We start from the raw sequence: 19,519 nt of genomic DNA, 5'->3' as shown, positions 1-19,519 counted from the left end.
AAGAAAGGCACAACTTCATGACAGGTACACGTGTACTTAAATGCACAAAGACTTGCACATTTAGCTTGCTTTAGTGTAAGTGTTTACCTGGAGATATTGCTTGAACTGGAGGTCCACAAGATCCTTCACTATAGACACATGGGTCATCATCCACAAGATATAATCCTAACAAAAAGACGAAGATTTACACGCATGCAATATATTATAACAAAGCAATAACACCTATCTCAATGCCACTAGAAACACAGCTTATTATTATCTGGTTCTCCTTTATTGCAAAGTATCAGAAAAGCACTTCTAGAGGATTTCTTTATATACTTCAAAAGAAAAAAACACTTGTGCTTTTTTTAAAACTATATTTCATTTCAGATGGTGAAGGAAGTTGTAAATTAAGCAGACCCTGACTTACGTGGCTGTGGACGTTTGATGCTGGGGAAGTTTTCAGGGGCAGGTCTTTCTTCACTTTTCTGGATGCCAATCTCAGGACACCACTACCAACCTTCTGAAGTTTCTAAAACAGCAAAGAGCACAAGCCTAGTTAATGGCTAATAATTACTTGAAAGTTCTCAGTGTAGAACTACTAGAATTAGTTTACTTTCTTCTTAAAAATATATACATGTACGAAGATGATTTATAAAGCATGTGACATTGTCGAGTAGAGCAAAGGGTAACTTGTAAAAACCTAGAAAAGGCTACAAGGCTTTAAAAAGGGTGCTTGTTAAATTATCATTAGATTGACAACTCCCCTATAAACAAATTTTGTGTTCAGAGCAAACTTACAGACTGAATCTGGGTGGGTAATTTCTCTGTGGGCATGAAGACAGCCTTCCTCTCCCCTTCAGCATAGTTCACCCAGATCCTGGAGGCAGCTTCCTGGATTATCAGTCTGAAACAAACAACTCATAAACTCATAATACATTCATAATGTATGTATTAAAATCTTGATGTCTTAAGAACTTACTATTTAGAAAAATCTGACATACTCTCTATTTACTCCCTAAATGGTCACAAATTTTGTCCATGACTGACTTACCCATTTTTCCCGATTCTGAAAGTTCATTTGACTTTAGAGAGGTGTTTCGAGGTTTGTATGGAACATGGGACAATATTCTACTTGAAAATTTTAAGTGTCAGCACCAAAACTAATATTTTGTGACATTTATTTGCCTCTAAAAATGCACTTCTGTTGGCAAAATCTTAGGTCATTTTGGGAATATGCATATTGAATGCGAATGTCTTGAAATCCAATAACTTACCTGACATCGTTTAACTCAGGTGTAGTAATTTTCGCCCCTGGAGATGTGTCAATGTTATTTAACGACACTCGAAATATGTCCTCAAGTTGCTGAAAAAATTAAAACAAAAACAAAAAACAAAACGTTTACACTGTACACACCGTAAATTGGTTTCTTTATAGGAATAATTAAAAGGAAATGATTAAAATTGCAGTCACACATCATACATTTACAGTCATCTAACACCAGATTACAGTAACATGTACATCATATCCAATGATGTTCACTTTCTTGCAAGATTACTGTCATCAAAGACTGACACTGTTTCTGATTCCCTCCAGATTTATACACTCACAGGTTTCTTGCAGGCATAGAGCTCATCCCAGACACGTCGGGCAGCAGTGGACACAAGCTGTATGCCTTTGTTCACCTCCTGTTCATCTTTGACAGGCTCCGCTGTCTGCTCGTGACCCACATGCCAGGTGGTGGAGCGGGGTTTCTGCTCACTCAGGTTAGCAGCACTGGAAAACAGTAAACTTATCCAATCTTTTCACATAAATATAGTGTATATTTTTGGCATATTTTGATGGAATTACTCAACTAGGACAATTCCCTTCTTGAAATTGTGAAGTTGATTGATTCATTCAAGATAGCCTGTCTTTATAGTCATTTAGATGACTATAAAGAAAGGACTACAGGGTCCACAATCACAATAATTTTTTGTATTTCTAGTTTTCCTGACTTTCCTGACAAATGATGCCTTATGATCCTATAACAAACTTGCCACCTTGTGAAACTCAAGACATATTTACCCACATGTCAAATTCAGCTTGTTTACGAAACATCTGAAAATCTAAAAATTGAAAATCTAATGCAGGGACAATGCCTCCTGCACCACTTATATGGCAGCTCTGTGCAGAACTTGCAGAACTTTTCTAACCAGCCCAGGCCTGGCAGAGTTACCTTTTCTTGGGATTTTCCGTCAACTGAAGCAGACAGTAGCATAAACAGCCAAGAAAGTCTGGGTCGTAATTTCCCGGGCCAAACACCAGGTTCCTGTTGGAGGTGAGTTTGTGGAGAGCGTCTAGGATATGCATTTGTGAAGCCACACTATCTACATTTCGTGACAGCTGGAACAGAATCGTTCTGTTCAAACACTTGTAGATAGGGTCCAGGGACACACCAGATGCTGTAACACAACACAAAAAGTGCAGGAGCATGTTGTTACTTTGATTATCAATCTTCTTCAAAGGCTTCAACCTTAACATGCAATTCACAAATTATGCCATTGGATTCTTGGCTTAATGCAGAGTGCCTGGAATAACAATTTCAAGGTTTAAGATGAATGTGCTTTCTTTAGTATAAGCACTATCTGACGTAGCACAAAGCTTTTATCAAAGCTTTTCTAATTTCTGGAAATCACAAAACATAAATATCAATGGTGGATTCATAATCTTTCCATTAAAACAAAAAAGTTGAGAACTTACATTTCCTTTTGGCTTGAACGATCAACTTGCTGATGAAGTCAAATAATTCCTTGGATTCTCTTGTGTAGGTTCCTGAAGAAAAAAAAAATATAAAAATAAAAGTTCAGATTTTCTATGTGACGGATATATGAAATGCGGTATTAAAGCTATATGTTCTTAAAAATTGGCAAATACTCAATATACATTGATTATCCTTATTGATAGATTCCAGTATCTTGATTAATGTCTTCATTTTGTCTCTTCATGAAAGCCAGAATATTAGTTCCCTAATAGTTCTGTGTCTTACCTTGCCACAGCTTGTCCACAATCCTGCTAGCCAGGTAGAACACACTGTTCACCATGTTAGAATAGCTTCCCCCTATGCTGAGTGGGACTGCTGCCTGGTCGCCTAGCAACACATCTGCAGCCAGTAGGTGGTCCATCAGACTTTTGAGGAACTCTGTCTGAAACTCTTTCCGCTGACTTCTGGTAGCTCCCTCTGGTGTGGTCTGCAGATAAAAGAGGACACTTACAACAAAAACAAAAAAAACATAGCTCAGGAATGCTGTGAACAGAATGCAAAAGTTCAAGGGCTTGGTGAGGAATCCATTGTAGGGGAAAACAAATCTTTAACTGAATTACTCTCAGGATTTTTGCACAACAAGGATATAATCTGAAGACAGTCAGTGTTGTAACCAGATGCAAATGAATCACAACAATCAAAAAGAGAGTGACTTACCTCTAGGATAAGGTCAATGGTGTGCAGACTTTTGTTGTTAGCAGAGAGACTGTCCATGACAATCATCCTGAGAAAGTCCATGACAAACTTGCGGGCAGGGTGGCTGGTTAGTACACCTGGTGATGGTAAGATCGGTGTTACAGGTAAACGACAGTCATACAACAGCGAAACTTCTGACTAATATATACATTATTATCGTTAATAGGGATCACACTTTCTGAATATAGCAGATTCTAGTGCTGAAATTTGGCTGAGACCACTGTGGGTTTCGAACCAGCGACCTCAGAGTCAGGCATCAAATCGGCAGCAATACATGTCAACAGTCAAGACCACGTGACCGACAGGCCTTCCCCAAAAACGGAAGTGGTCTCAGCCAAATTTCAGCACTAGAATCTGTGATATATTCAGAACGTGTAACCCCCTATTAACAATAATACTGTTACTTAATCCACTTTCTAAATGACGTCTATACCTGTCTAATATATACATGTACACATGAACTAAAAAAAAAAAAACAGCATGTACACATATAGCTCTATTATTGTAAACAAGATTATTATTACCAGCTTTACACATTGTGAAGACATTGATTTTACTTTCAAATGACCTAAAGTGGAGACCTACCTATCAAAAATCATGAAAATTGAATGACCTGGTAATGCACATATGGATTACGCACCTGAGGGGCTCCTCTCGATGGGCTTGATTATGACAGCTGGTTCTGCTTCCGGGAAAGGCTGATAATCACAATGGTTTCATTTATTTATTTATGTATTTTTGTAATGCACAAGGAATTTTTACAAGGAATAAGTGATACCTGGAGTAAACCTTGCCCATTTGTTGGAAACCGAATAAATCTTTTGACTTAAAAGTGCAACTGACAAGTGCAAGCTGGAATCAAACCTTCAACATTCATGACTTTCACGGACTAAGCCAAATCCCCAAACCACAATGAAAACATTTTATTTATTTATCTGAATGTGAGTGAGTGACTGCTTGGGGTTTAATGTCGTACTTAACAATTTTTTAGTCATATGACAATGGAGTCATTAGAGTGCATGTAATGTGCCTCTTTGTTGCAGGACGGATTTCCACCGCTCTTTTATCCTGGATCTACCACTCCTGAAGTGGATGCTCTACCAACTGTGCTATCGGGGCCGATTAATATGTATGTAGTTTTAAGCCGTACTCAATAATATTTAAATTTTACAATGACAGCCAGCATTATTGTGGAAAGAAAGCGAGCAGAGGGAAACCCATGACCATCCGCAGGTCACAGACAGACCCACCCAAGTAGCAGAACAAAAATATTAAGATAAATAATTAACACGTAATCTAAGCCTTCTTTGTACAAGAAGTAACCTTAAGAATAATACTGTTGCTGAACTGTTCTTACAACACTTAAGCATACTGTGCCAGTTTTAGTATCCACAATAAAATAAAACAGTATAAATTCTGATATGGTGACAGGCTCTGGACATACTCTAAAAATCAAGAAGAACTGTTGTTGGCAGAAGAGGCCAGGGTAAACAATTTTATTTCCTTCACCCAGACCCTTTCTGAGTGTGAGTGTTCTGTACTTACTTTGAACTCCTCACTGGGTGTAGTGACTAGACTGTCCACAGTGTCCTGTTTGAGGGGAAAGAGGGTTGCCACCAGACCCCCCAGGAAATCAGCACTAAGACAGATGGGGACGAAGTCTGTCTGATTGTGATAGAGGAAAAGCAGGAACTGCATCAGGGTGACCGGGTACTCTCTTAACCAGGATCCCTCCTCCTCTGTCTGCCACACCTGCACAGACAAACAATGCTATGGTATGAGATACACAGGAACAAACAGTGTAAATACACATAAGAAGATTATCCTACTAACAGCTATTTGAGATCGCGGACATCAGGACACTTCAGTTGTACAAGGCAGCGGCTAGAAGACGAGGTAAAATATAATATGGGACAGCATTAGGGAATAAATAGCACTGGACGATATTCTGAGAAGTATGACTGATAATAACCAAAACTATAGTATGTAAGACCACAGAACAATGTGCACAGCACATATAAACTGTGAACGTTAACAAAACCTGGTTTTACCTGGAAGTCCACAGACTCTAGACATTATGTTCTAGGCACCACAGTACCATTATTAGTACTGTAATTCTTCAATATTTTCACATGTTTGCAAGGTGCTTATTCAAGCATATTCTGAAGACAATATTGGGAGTAGACTGATAAAATTATAATTTTTGTGAAGCCCTAAAACTGGCAAAACCAACCAGTGTATTTTTGAATCCAAAATGTGCATAAATTGCACTGAAAGTTGCTCTTTTATATGTGAAAGGGTTGAGGTATCCATTATACTGAAGTAAAGTAGGCATTTTGTACAACTGATACAAAATACACAACTGCTGTACATTTACAAGTACATACATAAATGCTTAGTATGCAGGGCCATACATGCCTCGTAATGTGGTACATAAAATGCATGTCAAGATATTAACCTGATTCAACATAAATCTGATCATAGCAAGTAAAACAACAGCTGCATCTTGGCAGAAGTCATCTCTTGTTGCTATGGAGACCGGTTTACTGGCTGGTACTCCGAATATGACTGTCCACACAGCATCAAGGTTCAACTGAAATACAAATTGCACAAATTCAGTCAGCAATCAGTGAAAATACATGTTTTACATTTCTATCACATTCATGAAGATCTATGGCTGGCCCCATGAAATATACCCGACCTTCTGTTACAATGCAGTACGTGTATGAGGAATTTCTTAATTTCTTTAGGTTAGATGGGCTAACCGTGAACTGTTGAGCTTTGGAGATAATATATGGAACACCTTCAGCTCCGTACGTACCTCAACATCTTGGGGGAGATCGTGGACATGCTGCCCTAACATAATGGCCATGAGGATGAAGTAGAGCTCTGGGACATTTGCATGTTTCGGGAGGAGCCACTGTAGGGCGGTGAAGCCTGGTACATGACACACCTCTGTATTGATCTCACGGTTACTCGTGTGTCCAGCATTACCCAGGTTAAACCCTAAACATAAAGCATAACTCAACACTAATCTTTGGATTCCCACCGAAAACAGATTTCATGTATTAATGTATCAATTTCACTGGTGTTTACACTATACTCACGAAGTACAACTGTGCTTCCCTTACTTTATCACAAGGAACAGAGCTGTGCAGGAATCATTCAGTCCAGTCAAGTAACACATACATCATCAGAACATAAACCAAAAGGTGAGATAGGGAATCTGAATTATCTTATGTAATTCAGTTAGAAATATACCAATGTATCTATGGCTGACCCTGTATTTATTAGATTTTTTTTTTTTTTTTTTTTTTTTTGATTGGTGTTTTACGCCGTACTCAAGAATATTTCACTTATACGACGGCGGCCAGCATTATGATGGGTGGAAACCGGGCAGAGCCCGGGGGAAACCCACGACCATCCGCAGGTTGCTGGCAGACCTTCTCACGTACGGCCGCCAGCATGAGCTGGACTTGAGCTCAGAGCGACCGCATTGGTGAGAGACTCCTGGGTCATTACGCTGCGCTAGCGCTTTAACCGACTGAGCCACGGAGGCCCCCTATTTATTAGATGATTAATAAACACTGAAAGACAACTGATCTTGTTACCACCCATGCCAGATATATTCAATGCTTGACTTATGGATGGTATAGTCCAGCATGAACTTAGACTTTATCTCTTACTTGTGAATTGACAGTGGACAAACTAATCAGTATACTACAACAGTTTCTAGGGACAAAAGTGACCACTTACCTAAGAGAACACTGAGAACAGATTCTGTGTCATTTAGCCAGCCCCCACCCACACTACCCTCTCGGAAACGCTGCATGAACACTGGATTCCTCAGGAAAGCCGCTAAGATACGGAATGCCATTATCACTGTACTGGAATGTAGGTGGCTCTGCATAAACAGCAGCAGCCAATCAAATCCAAGGATCTTCTGGATATCCTCACAGGCTCTGAAATGTACAAATCACAGCCTTTAATACTCTATAACAAAGTTTATATGTAAGATATCTTTTACCCATTCTTTGCCAATTAGCATTTTCAAGTTCAGATGTACTACATACATATACATACATACGAATAAGGTGCCGATAACTGTTACAGCAAGTATAGTGAAAAGAGTGAAAAGGTCTCAGCTAGATCTGCATCTTACATGTAGACTGTCTGTAAAACTGTACACACATTGTCTTTCAATGTATGAAGTCCATGTTTTAAAGGTTCCCCCTAAGCTGTCAACTTACTGCTGGCTAACAGTTCCCGGACCGGTGGGGAAGATAAGCTTCAGGATGATCTCCAAACAGGTATTCCTCAGTTTGATGTTATGCACTGATGGGGCACGGTCCTCATCTTCATCTAAAACAGAATAACATGCATTTGTACAATACAGTTCTGGTGGAAGAGTTCCAGAGAAAATGACTCAGACATATAACACAAATGTTGAATTCTACTATCTGGCCTAAATAATCTACCTTTCTTGGCCTACATTCAATAATTTCTTTGAATTACACAAAAGTACATTTCTAAAGGAAGTGGACTGAAAAGCAATTTTATTCTTCTGATTTACATCATATTATTTTGAATTACAAAATGTTTACTGTATTATACAGATATATAGGTATATAGATAGACAGTATTACATGTGTAATACCTGGGGAGTTATCTATGCCTATCTTCACAAGGACTAGCTGTTCATCATTTTGCACACAGTTCATGTTGATGGACTTCTCACTGCAGGATGTCGAGCAGAGCAAGGTGGACACCAAGAACTGACCAAGTCTGTGAAAGACAATACAAATGATTTTAATTATTTATTTGATTGGTGTTTTACACTATATTCAACAATATTTCACTTATACGAAGACGTATTATGGTGGGAGGAATCTGAAACTGGACTATCTGGACCATTTTCAAATGTTATGGTTTAATCAAAATTTTATGCAAAACTGCAACATGACATTGTAACTTTTGTTTAAAGTTCTGCCAAACATACCTGAGCAGGGAATGCCCATCCAGGTTCCCTTGCAGCATGACAGTCAGTACGCTAGCTATAGTGTCTATTGTGGCCTGGGATAGGTTGGGGTCCTTCAGTATGTGTAGAAGTCGGGACACCAGGCCAATCTCATGCATCAGCATCAGGTTTGCCTTTTGGTCACTGTCAAGGCAAAATGTCTCAAACGTTAAAACACTATGGTTTGTGTGCAGACATGTTCTTCTCTGAAAGCATGTACGTCAGGTTAAAAACACATGTCTACAGTCAGCATTCATTTATCTCATGAAATATATGTTATAACAATCATACAGTAGTCCTATGGTAGGTTTTTTTTAATTTTTATCACAATAACTGATAAAAAATTTAAAAAAAATTACGTAATTCCAACTTTGACTACTGAACCACATTTTGAGTGCAAATAACTTAAGATACAAGTTAAACTGTCAGCTCTGGATGACTTATGGCAAAGAGAAACAGAAAAGCTTGAACATTTATTTCCTGAATATGGAAAAAGTAAAGAAAAAATTCTTGCACTGGGAAAACACTGGCTTTTAGCAGACGATAGAAAGTTCCGGGAAAATTGTTTTCAACACTTCAATCATCTCAAGGTGGAAGATTATATTGTAATTAAGTCTAGATATGCTCGTGCATATATTATGTCACCGGAAGTCACACACTGTTTGTTCATAAAAAAAATTTTTAAAAAATGTGTATCAAAACGTGTAATTCACCTGGAGTCTGTGAGTAGCTCATAGAAATGTTCATACAGAGACCTCTGCAAGTCTCCTGGAGCTTCATGCCAGATCTGTGGACAGAAACAGAAAAATGTCCTCAACTAATAATCATCTCAAAGTATCTTTGTCTTCAACAGTGTGATCTCTTGGTTAAGTGACTGAGTTTCCGAAGACTTTTAAGATGCAATATACAATGATGCAATAATATCTAGTCAAGCTACTTGTGGATATTTGGTTGGTTGATACGAGAAATTGTTGCGGGGCTCTATGGACAGAGTCATTCGATGCCAACGGAAAAACAACACACTTTAATATTGTTCAGCATTTACTTTGTTTGCATGCATGTCCTGTACTACAGCCGACCTACGTGAAGACAAGAGAATGTCCATGCAAGTATGAAATTTCCAATACAAACAACAGGTTAACAGAAATGTACACACACAGATAATTATGACCTTGAATTCTCACCTCTAGGTCACAAAGCAGATCTTTGAAGGCAGCCTTATTAGGAATAACAGAACTTTCCCGTCCACTGTCAACCGTGCCGACCAATGAGAATGTCAGGTGAAGGATGTGAGCATTTAACAGGTGACGCTTCTTCTTGTACAGCATGCCCAACGTCTGAAGTGAGGAAGACACAGAACGTAATTTACCAACAGAACTGATACAATGAACCTTTATCGACATGCAAATGCAGAAACTTTAGAGCTCAGTATAAGAATTAAAATGAGGAAGTTTCACGACAAACTGAAATTATTTTCTTTCTCTCACCGTAATGCTGGCCTTTGTCGGTATAACTGAAATATTCTTGAGCACGGCGTTAAACATCAATCAGATAAATAAATAAATATATTTCCAGCTACTGCTTTTTTGGGGCACAGAACAAATTCTGTATGAAAACAGTTCAAGTTACAAATTTAACGCTTGGAACTAAGATTCCTTCATGTTACTGATTATTTGAATTCGAAGCAGAAACATTCCGACAGCCATATTCAGCTCGTACCTGGTACCCCCGTATCCTGTCCATGTCCCTCATAGCAGACTTGCCACTGCGAACCACACAGACCAGAGCCTTCACTGCCGCATAAAGACCCTCCACGTCAGTCGCCATGGCAATCAGGCCCAATAATGCAGATGTCCCACCTACATTCTCCAGCATCTTTGCCACCGGTTTGGGACAAAATGTTCTCACACCTACAACACGTGAGTACAGGTTTATGTTTGTTTCTCCAATTATGGCACGAAAACAATTGGGAAAATGTTTGCCAGAGACTTGGGCAAAAACGTTCTCTTATTACTGTACACGGTCAGCATATATCAAATCATATGAAGGACATGTAACTATTTATGGACAGAGTAAAATGTCCATAACGGACTAAGTTTCCACTGCCAACATCACTCCAAAAACATTTCAAATGTGTTCCTCTCCAACAGGCGATCTATTTTAACCTTACCTATATAGCCCATGAGGATAGCTCCCAGACTGCGGGCTGGTCCACTCAGGTGACCTGCTGAGTTATGGAGGATACGGATTGGGGTAGCGTTGTCATGAGCAGACATGGCAAGCTGCAGGTAGAATCGCATCACATAAGGTAAAAAAAAACATACAACACTAAATTATTCCCATGTGGTTAAAATGAGCAATGATATCAATACTGAATGCAATACACTTCACAGAGGAGGACATTTTACCATGAATGAAAAACATATTTTACAGGTTTTACTGAGAACATCAAAAATAACTATGATGTCAACTGCTTTTTTGTTTGTTCCTGAATCAACCCCGTGATTACTGCACCATTATTTTCATCACTTTAATTTCAAAAATATGCCTTACCAAAACTTAAAACTACTGATGAAACCTTTCATACAGTGAGTTTTATTTCTGTGCACCTGAAATCTTTCAATGAGCGTACCTGCTTGGCAATTGATTTACTGTCCACTTTGTTGTAGACTTTCCTGATTTTGGCCACTGTCATCTGTGACACAGCATGAGCATGTGCTCCAAACACCACCTTCTCCTCAGCTACCACACAGTTCAGCACCTCCTTGTCTTCTGTAAAATAGCAATCAGCCAACATCAAAACTGAGACATACATGTACAGTACAAAAATTGTGAAACCATGAACTCTTAATTACCACACCAAGATCAACATGATCAATGTTCTAGACTTGCATGTTGTGCAGGGATAAAGAGAGTATGCAATTTTGTTCATTTCCCCCATTTCACTTCATGATGATGACTAAGATATGTGGACAAAAACATGTATATTAGAATCAAAACACAATTTTTATAACAATAGCTTCATACCTGAGAAAATTGTACGGGTAAGCTACAGAAACCTACCTGTTATGGGAGCCTGGAAACTACCAACATAGTTAGGTCCTAGCTGATAGATGGTCTGCACTGTGTGGGAGGAGACAATGTCCTCCACCAGGTGGCATGGCCCCTGTCGCCATACCAATCGTGATTGACAGCGCAGCTGAGGAGGGGTTCCAATGTAAGCAAACACAGAGGTGAAGGCTGTAGGGCTGGCAGATCCTCCACTGCCTAGGTTTGGAGAAATGTACTGTAACTGAAATTGAAAAAAAAAACATCATTCTGTACTAAGAAGAACAGGTGTGAAACACAGTTTGAAACTTGAAAAAGAAGTTGTCCCACAGATAAATCTAGTGTTGCAACCCCATTCTGCCATTATTATTTATTTATTTGATTGGTGTTTTACACCGTACTCAAGGATATTTCACTTATACGACGGCGGCCAGCATTATGGTGGGTGGAAACCGGGCACAGCCCGGGGGAAACCCACGGCCATCCGCAGGTTGCTGGCAGACCTTCCCACGTACAGCAGGAGAGGAAGCCAGCAGGAGCTGGACTTGAACTCACAGCGAACGCATTGGTGAGAGGCTTCTGGGTCGAGTCTACTATTATTACACCTATAAATTCTCTGAAAGCTCCATCTCTGAAAGCTCCATCTCTGAAAATCTCCTCTAAGAACCATATTAGGCAAGACATCTGACATACAGCTATATGACATACGGCTTTAATACAGCTATACTGACAATAGCTATCCTATGTTCCTGCAGCATTTTCAAATAATAAACCAACACTGTGCTTACCTTTTGAGTATTTACATGCACACCGTCCACAAAGAGGCTGACGTTGCTGTTCTTCATGATGCCTGCTCTGTGGAAGAGCAGTACAAGGTGATGCCACTGTCCCTCCTGTGTGAGATCAGGGCACCAGAACCTCACGGTGTTGTCCCCCAGATCTGGGTCCTGTTCCAACTCCTGACCACTCACTGGAAACAACAACGATGACACTGACTTATGGGAACGTGAAGTACTGATAAGACACAAGGATCATAAACACAATTTGAAACTTGAAATTGTTTGTATCAACAGTACTGTACTTTAAATTCAGTGAACAGTCATAAATAAAATACACTGTTAGATCAACCTGCAGATTTAGATATTAAAATGTATTAATATGTTTGCTGTAGTACACTATCAGAAGGTACCTGATGCTGGCATGGGAGTTTCCTGCGTGGATACAAATAGTGCCCTTTCTCTGGAGCTCAATACCACACTGAGGCAGATCAAATTCTCCTCCCTCCCTTGGAGATTTCTCACCAGTGTCAGTAAGCGGACTGGATGGGCATCATTTAGAGCAGAGCTAAACTTGTCCACACAGTACCATGTGGAGTAGGTCAAACCAGGCTGAGGAGGGAAGATTCTTTCTCCTGAGGGTACAAACACAAAATCAGAAAAAAACAAAACCTCAAAAAATCAAACTGATGTCAGATGTACACATATAAAGCAAAAGAAAACATGAAATCTATGTACCATATATTAAAGACAGACTAACCACGTGAAGTGGGAGGAGTTTTTTTAGGAAGAATTGCTGTTGAAAGATTGTTTTGAGATCAAAACAGAAATTGCTGAAAACTCATCTCCTTAAAACTATTATGTTTATACGTAGTTTAATTTTTCAGTATATCAGGTTTGCTAGTGCATCTTTTATAATTATATGGTTGAAAACAACTTGCTTTAGGGAAAGACTGAGCTTACCTGTCCCAATGCCACCTATAACAACTGGATCTGAACTGCTGACTACACCTGAGACAACAGATGGGGGTGGTGGACCCTGCGGGGCGATACTGGGTAGGTACAGACAACCAAAACCCTCTGAACTCATGTCAAACTCCACGAAAGCCGGGGTCACAGAAGCGCCGTGCATGCGGGCATCCCGAGGGGTAGTCATGGACACTAAACATTTTACTCTTGTCAAAGGTACAGGCCCTCCAGCAGTCTTCAATTTCTTCTCCAGCTCATAAGGTGTCCTGTTCTCTTCCATGCTGGCTGACCTACTGACTGGCCCTTGCTCCAGGCTATCCTGACCAACACTCAGCTTAGTTTCATGTAACTCATCCACACATCGGCAGTTCAGGGGAGAACCAAGACGAAGAAAATCTCTGCCAAACAAAATGCCATCATGTTACCAAATTTTAGCTTGAGATGTATATCTAACAATCTTGCATCCATACATTAAACGCACTGACACCAATTAGCCTTGTCTACTGTCCTGCTCCAAAGAAGTGATATTTTCAGAATGTGACATTTGCCATGGCCTAAATGATTCTTACTGTCTTACTTTCCCCATTCTTTAGTCCTAGAAGTTCAGGATGGTAGAGTATGTTTCAGAATTACACAACTCAAAGATTCGGCAGTGTTACACATCACAGAAAACTGTTAAGATTTATAACCACTGACCTCAGGTCTCTGGGGGTGAGGGACTGTGAAGCGAGACGTTCAAACATGTACTGTAGAGGAGGGTGGAGAGGGTGAGATTCATCTGCCAGAGCCACGTTGCCGTGGCTGAGTAACTCATGAGGGAAGCCAACGTCACACATCATCTGTTGGTTCCGTTCTGACCGTAACAACGACTTGAGAACCTCAGCTGTGTGTAGCTGGAGAGACAACACTACCTGCTGACAGCAGAGAATAACTACTTGACTATGTATTAGCCATAAGTAAGAGAAACGATAGAAGCTAACATGGTTCTGGAATGTATCTGCCATGTCATGAAGATTCAATACTGTAGGTGGTCAGTTCAAATGGTTGTCCTATAGTGCTGTATCAGTCAAACATCACTGCTGGGGTAATGCTAGGGAGACCAAAACATAGGCTCTTCCATATACCCTGTTCACATGGCCAAAATTGAATCTTTATCAAACCTAAACATGGTTAAAATTGAGGCCAACTTTGCATATGTGTGCATACACATCACCATGTTGGTTATAAGTCAATTTAGGAATTTGTCAGACATAAGCCAGTTGAGATTTCGGGGTACATCCGTTTGATCCAGTTAGTGTTCACACTGCATATATGTATTGTAAATCTTCAACTTTTTACACTGGAATTTATGCATATAATTATCATGAAAATGACGCTAAAAATGATTTGTTTGTGTCGTTAAAGATGCAAGTTTCATAACTGTTCAAATTATTTCTCTACACCACAAAGTTCTCTCTGAATGTTTCAAAATATTGATCGCACAGGTGGTTGAAAAGGTTGAAGAATTAGGGTAGATAAACTGGCTAATCTTAAATCTAGCAGTGAGAAGTTGTATAAGCCACAAGTAATGATTCTAAAATCTCAGATATGCCCTGCTAACAAATTAAGTGCACAAATTAACGAAAATAATCTAACATAAGAGAACACTGAGTGTTTAAGAAAGTTTCTGTTACCTGAGTGTTGGTGTCCATCTGTATGGCAGGTAGGAGGTGAAACATGGACATGACAGCTCCAGCATGGACAATAATGAGATCACCAGGACTTTGGTTGAGGCTGAGGGTAATGCTGCCTGTACTGGCCCGTTTGCTGATCTGGGGAGAGTGCTGGGGAGAGGAGGAGGAGGAGTTTGTCTCCCGTGGCGACGAGAAACGTTTGAGTGACGGGGAACTTGTACTCAGTGGAGGAGGGTTGATCTGCTGTCCAGCAGGGTGACCTCTGTTTAACAATATAGGCACATTATTTATATCACTGATTACACATCCTTATTCAAAACAGAAAAATACTGTGTAATAAAACAATTTAGCTCTTATAAATACATATGAATTTTTGTTCTTGCTTTCATGCTGGGAAGGAAAGAGGTTTCCATGAGGTTGTTGTTGGCAGCTTTTCATTAACATCCAAATCATAATGAGTAGTACATTATCACATCAGTGCGCATGAACATGGGAGAATACAATGGAAAAACAACTAAGGACAGAATAATGAAATACATGGAGGTCCCTAAACTTCCACAGAGGAAGAGAGAAAGAGAGCAGATCACCAACCTGTCAAAGGAATCCAGGGCCATGTCATAAAGGTAACGTATCATTAGACATGCAGATACCATGGTTACAGGAACATCTTTGTCTGGCCTGAAAAATAAATTCAATGCTATTATTAAATCCTTGAACTCTTTCAAACTGCTGAGCTTTAGTAAAGAGCAAAGAAAAAAAAAAAACTAGAATAAATAGAGTTAGAATCCCCTCTCCAAACATAGTCTAGAAAAATTACAAATGATTGGCAATCTTTTCAAATTCAGTGTCTCCATATTCAATAAAATCAAATAAGAAATGAGGCAACTGCAAACAACAAAAACAGAAAATGGCATTTCCTATTATATTGTACACATAATCTATTTTTGCGCCCAAAAAAAATTAAACTTATAATTTGGCATTTTTAAGGGCAAATAATAATTTCAGGAGAGTTCCTGAAAGTTACATAGGTTAACGACTTGATTGTTATTACTTATTTATTCGGTTGGTGTTTTATGCCGTACTCAAGAATATTTCACTTATGCGACTGGGGCCAGCATTATGAGGAAACTGGACAGAGCCTGGGTGAAACCCTTGACAATCCGCAGGTAGCTGACAGACCTTCCCACATACAGCCGGAGAGGAAGCCACCATGAGCTGACTTGAACTCACAACAACCGCATTGGTGAGAGGTTCCTGGGTCATTACGCTGTGCTAGCACCCTAACCAACTGAGCAACGTAGGCCCCCTGGATTGTTATTAGACCAGGCACTGCATCTACAAACAGTATAGCTTTATCAGCCGGGACTCACGTGTGGTTTTGAGGATCACAGAACACCTTTTCAAACACCTGTCCCTCCTCTTCCACAGTCTGCACCTCCTCCACACATGGCTGGATGTCCACTGTCTGGGAAAAGCAGCCTAGCAGCCGCACTGCCTCAGTCAGGCTATCATACCTCACCTACAACAATAATGTATATGCAAAATATATATGTATGATACAAGAATATTTCACTTGTATTATTTTTGTAATAGGATCTATGACAAAAACAGCAATGGTGAAGGATTTTGGCAACTTACAAGCGAGACAAAAAACTTTACTGATTAAAGAGTATTTGCTCTACTGAAAAATTGTTCTGATCATGACCCAAAATGCATTTCAGCATAAGAAGAAAATTATTTAAAGATCAACTGAGTTACAGGGATGTCCTCTACTGTAGGTACATGTATTGTAATAGGAGATGAAACTAACATACCTCTGTTGCAAAGAATTTAGCATTTGCTGGCTCATAACGCATGGCCACTGCTACAGTGCTGAACACAGTCTTCAACATAGCCAGGATATCTTTTCTAGGAACTATAAAATCAATGTTAAATTGTGTAAATAATAAGATTAGGCAGGCTAGTAATATGCAGCTATGGAGAAGTCGAAGACAAGCTCAATACATGTAACATCTGTAAAAAATGCTTCTGCAACCCATCTAAATTACATAAAGCTTCATTTATTCCAGATTTACTTTATCGTACAGATTTTACCTGAAAAAGGCAAACATTACTCTTAGGTCATTATTGCCAAATTCATCCTGAAACTGTTTTATAAACAGATATGTGAAACAGTACTGACTGTTATTCCATGGTGATTTGGGTGGGTCAGCCAGACAGCCTTCCATGGAGACCAGCACAGACATGACGTAGACAAACCCCTGCACCTTCCTGAACACAGTTCTTGTTCTGTGGCTCTCGCGTAACACATTTAGTAAAGACTACAACACACACAATAACATGTCTATCAATTGAAGAGGTTTTGTTGTACTACTGAAGGTTCTTTGACCATAATATCACATGAACAGCACACTTTGTCTTAAGATGTGCATCATCTCAATAAGCATAAAACTGAACAACAAAGATGAACAGCTATCTGATTCATTACAAAGTCCACTTGATAAGAAATTATCCTTACCTAATCAGAGGTAAAATATTCAAGTAAGTAAACAGTTACGTCCATTTTTTAATATATTCATCACAAAAAGTCAGATTTTATATCATGACTTGCTCACCTTGAGTATATGAGTTTTCAGTTCTAGTGCTTCCACAGGAGCTGTGTGCATTAGTCCCAGCAAGGTGCCCATGTCATCGTCACCTCCTGGAGAAAGCACTAACTGCTGCACTATGTTGAGTGCCTGCTGTCGGCACTCTGAGTAAGGTACCATATTGTGAGCACACCTGGCTCCACCACACTCTCTGAACACATCTGAAATACACAGTATAATAAAGACAAGAGGTCTTCTTGATTTCAGCTTCAGTGTTAAAATGTCAGTTATTTCAATTACATTAAAAGCAATGTCCACATGACTGAAAATTGAATAAAAAGCTTACACCCATTTCAACAGTGCCACTGATAAGAGGTGTGTTTTAGACATCACTAACCTATGCTTATGCCATGACATTAAGGTTCATATGGAGGGGAAACCAAGATTAGAAAAGCCATATTACATTGCTCAGTACCTCACAAAATTCTGAATATCAAGCTATAGCCCAGGTGGGTGATTTGTAAATTAAACATGCAACTTCATGGCCTCTATCAAATGTTGAAGGTCTTCATTTGCTTTCTACATGCAAACTCCAGTAACACAAATACAGGTATAAGAATTACAAGCATAGATGACTTACTAGCATTAGCACTATTGCCACTAAGCAGAATGGCCAGGCTGTCCATGACTAGGAATCCCATCTCTCTCTCCTCCTCTCCCATTGATGGTTTCTCTGTGTAAAACAGGGATGAACACGCGTCGTATGAAACAATGTGGATAGAGCAGATATAGCACATCATACATACATGTAGAAAAGAAGACACATAAATGGAGCCAAATTTTAACACAAACCAAACAATTCTCAACAATGTAAGATGTTTCATCAACAAAAGAATCATATCATATCCTCCCGATGGACAGATAATGATGAGCCGATACATACAGGCAAGTATAGAGGCAGCTTCAATACCAAAGCTGATCACTGGTGTTATAAAGGACACATTAAATTAAAAAGTTTTCCTTCTGAACCATACAGCATTCTTTAACCATGACTGCACATTAATGCTATATGCTTTGCAAGTCAAGGCATGACGGCTCAGTGCCAGTTACACATACAGCATATGTTCAGAGTTGTTCTTACCTTCACCATTCTGGGGCTCCTTGAGGAGGGCTGCATACCTGTGCAGACAGGTGACCATCACCTCCAGCATGCCCACTTCCCTGTACGCGTCCTTAAACGTGCTGTGATGACGCATAATCCTCATCAGACTCTTCATGCAGAGGATGCTGCACTGAATCTGACTGCAACATCACATTAGGGGAATTAAAAAATAGGTACAAATTAAAATTTCCCAGTCTATATATGTTAGCAATCATACGTTTCCAACAGCTTGCTTTCATCATCAAATGTATTCCTGGCTTTAAATTGTGTGCAAACATACAAGCTTTCAACAAAGTCTCTCTGTGTAAACTATGCACGGATAATTTTGAATCCACATCCAGCTAATGGTGGGAACTTCTTTACACTGACTGTGTCAACATAAGAGTTCTTCTCGGAAATGAATGAATTTAATGTAAAATTACAGGACACCGATGCAGTACTTTGTAAAATTAAGATATTTTTTTTTAGTATTACAATCATTTCACATATAAAAGCAGTTAGTTTCATTGTCACATTTAGACATTTATAAATGAAATAGAACTTACTGTTGAGACTTGATTAGGATGCTGAGACTGATGAGTTCTTTACAAGGCACAAAGTTCAGCTCAAATACCACAAACTCCAACAACTCAAAGAACTTTTGCTGTAAAAAAAGGAAGCAAAGAAATTTTTTAGACTTCAATTATATTACAGTTTTCTGTAAAGCAAATGATCCTCAGATGAAATATGAAGATATTATCATAATATGCATTATCATGTGCCAATATCCGTGATCAGACAAAATTATCACTACACATCCTCTTTGAC

The 19,519-nt window shown here is 39.3% G+C and overlaps 1 protein-coding gene across 1 annotated transcript in view; it reads right to left on the bottom strand.

Annotated features, from left to right (window-relative positions):
- Positions 1 to 19,519, bottom strand: part of LOC135461440 (WD repeat and FYVE domain-containing protein 3-like) — a 55,919-nt gene that overhangs the window by 18,254 nt on the left and 18,146 nt on the right. Inside the window, exons 9-44 of the mRNA XM_064738545.1 lie at positions 19,258 to 19,355; positions 18,692 to 18,852; positions 18,191 to 18,283; positions 17,578 to 17,771; positions 17,145 to 17,283; positions 16,777 to 16,877; positions 16,333 to 16,481; positions 15,554 to 15,640; positions 14,963 to 15,224; positions 13,986 to 14,203; positions 13,284 to 13,687; positions 12,734 to 12,955; positions 12,333 to 12,514; positions 11,560 to 11,788; positions 11,129 to 11,268; positions 10,667 to 10,778; positions 10,216 to 10,406; positions 9,681 to 9,833; positions 9,210 to 9,283; positions 8,479 to 8,640; positions 8,137 to 8,264; positions 7,730 to 7,841; positions 7,236 to 7,441; positions 6,301 to 6,485; positions 5,938 to 6,072; positions 5,025 to 5,231; positions 4,120 to 4,177; positions 3,441 to 3,556; positions 3,009 to 3,210; positions 2,723 to 2,794; positions 2,199 to 2,424; positions 1,591 to 1,756; positions 1,257 to 1,345; positions 781 to 886; positions 410 to 511; positions 88 to 165 (exon numbers count right to left, since the gene is read on the bottom strand). Coding sequence (XP_064594615.1) covers positions 88 to 165; positions 410 to 511; positions 781 to 886; positions 1,257 to 1,345; positions 1,591 to 1,756; positions 2,199 to 2,424; positions 2,723 to 2,794; positions 3,009 to 3,210; positions 3,441 to 3,556; positions 4,120 to 4,177; positions 5,025 to 5,231; positions 5,938 to 6,072; positions 6,301 to 6,485; positions 7,236 to 7,441; positions 7,730 to 7,841; positions 8,137 to 8,264; positions 8,479 to 8,640; positions 9,210 to 9,283; positions 9,681 to 9,833; positions 10,216 to 10,406; positions 10,667 to 10,778; positions 11,129 to 11,268; positions 11,560 to 11,788; positions 12,333 to 12,514; positions 12,734 to 12,955; positions 13,284 to 13,687; positions 13,986 to 14,203; positions 14,963 to 15,224; positions 15,554 to 15,640; positions 16,333 to 16,481; positions 16,777 to 16,877; positions 17,145 to 17,283; positions 17,578 to 17,771; positions 18,191 to 18,283; positions 18,692 to 18,852; positions 19,258 to 19,355 — 5,559 coding nt within the window. The remainder of the gene's footprint in view (positions 1 to 87; positions 166 to 409; positions 512 to 780; positions 887 to 1,256; positions 1,346 to 1,590; positions 1,757 to 2,198; positions 2,425 to 2,722; positions 2,795 to 3,008; positions 3,211 to 3,440; positions 3,557 to 4,119; positions 4,178 to 5,024; positions 5,232 to 5,937; positions 6,073 to 6,300; positions 6,486 to 7,235; positions 7,442 to 7,729; positions 7,842 to 8,136; positions 8,265 to 8,478; positions 8,641 to 9,209; positions 9,284 to 9,680; positions 9,834 to 10,215; positions 10,407 to 10,666; positions 10,779 to 11,128; positions 11,269 to 11,559; positions 11,789 to 12,332; positions 12,515 to 12,733; positions 12,956 to 13,283; positions 13,688 to 13,985; positions 14,204 to 14,962; positions 15,225 to 15,553; positions 15,641 to 16,332; positions 16,482 to 16,776; positions 16,878 to 17,144; positions 17,284 to 17,577; positions 17,772 to 18,190; positions 18,284 to 18,691; positions 18,853 to 19,257; positions 19,356 to 19,519) is intronic.

This window comes from Liolophura sinensis, chromosome 1 (genome assembly GCF_032854445.1).
Source record: "Liolophura sinensis isolate JHLJ2023 chromosome 1, CUHK_Ljap_v2, whole genome shotgun sequence".
In the NCBI taxonomy this organism is placed as follows: domain Eukaryota; kingdom Metazoa; phylum Mollusca; class Polyplacophora; order Chitonida; family Chitonidae; genus Liolophura; species Liolophura sinensis.
Note: the sequence above shows the minus strand (reverse complement) of the source record. Positions and strands in the feature narration are given on the sequence as shown.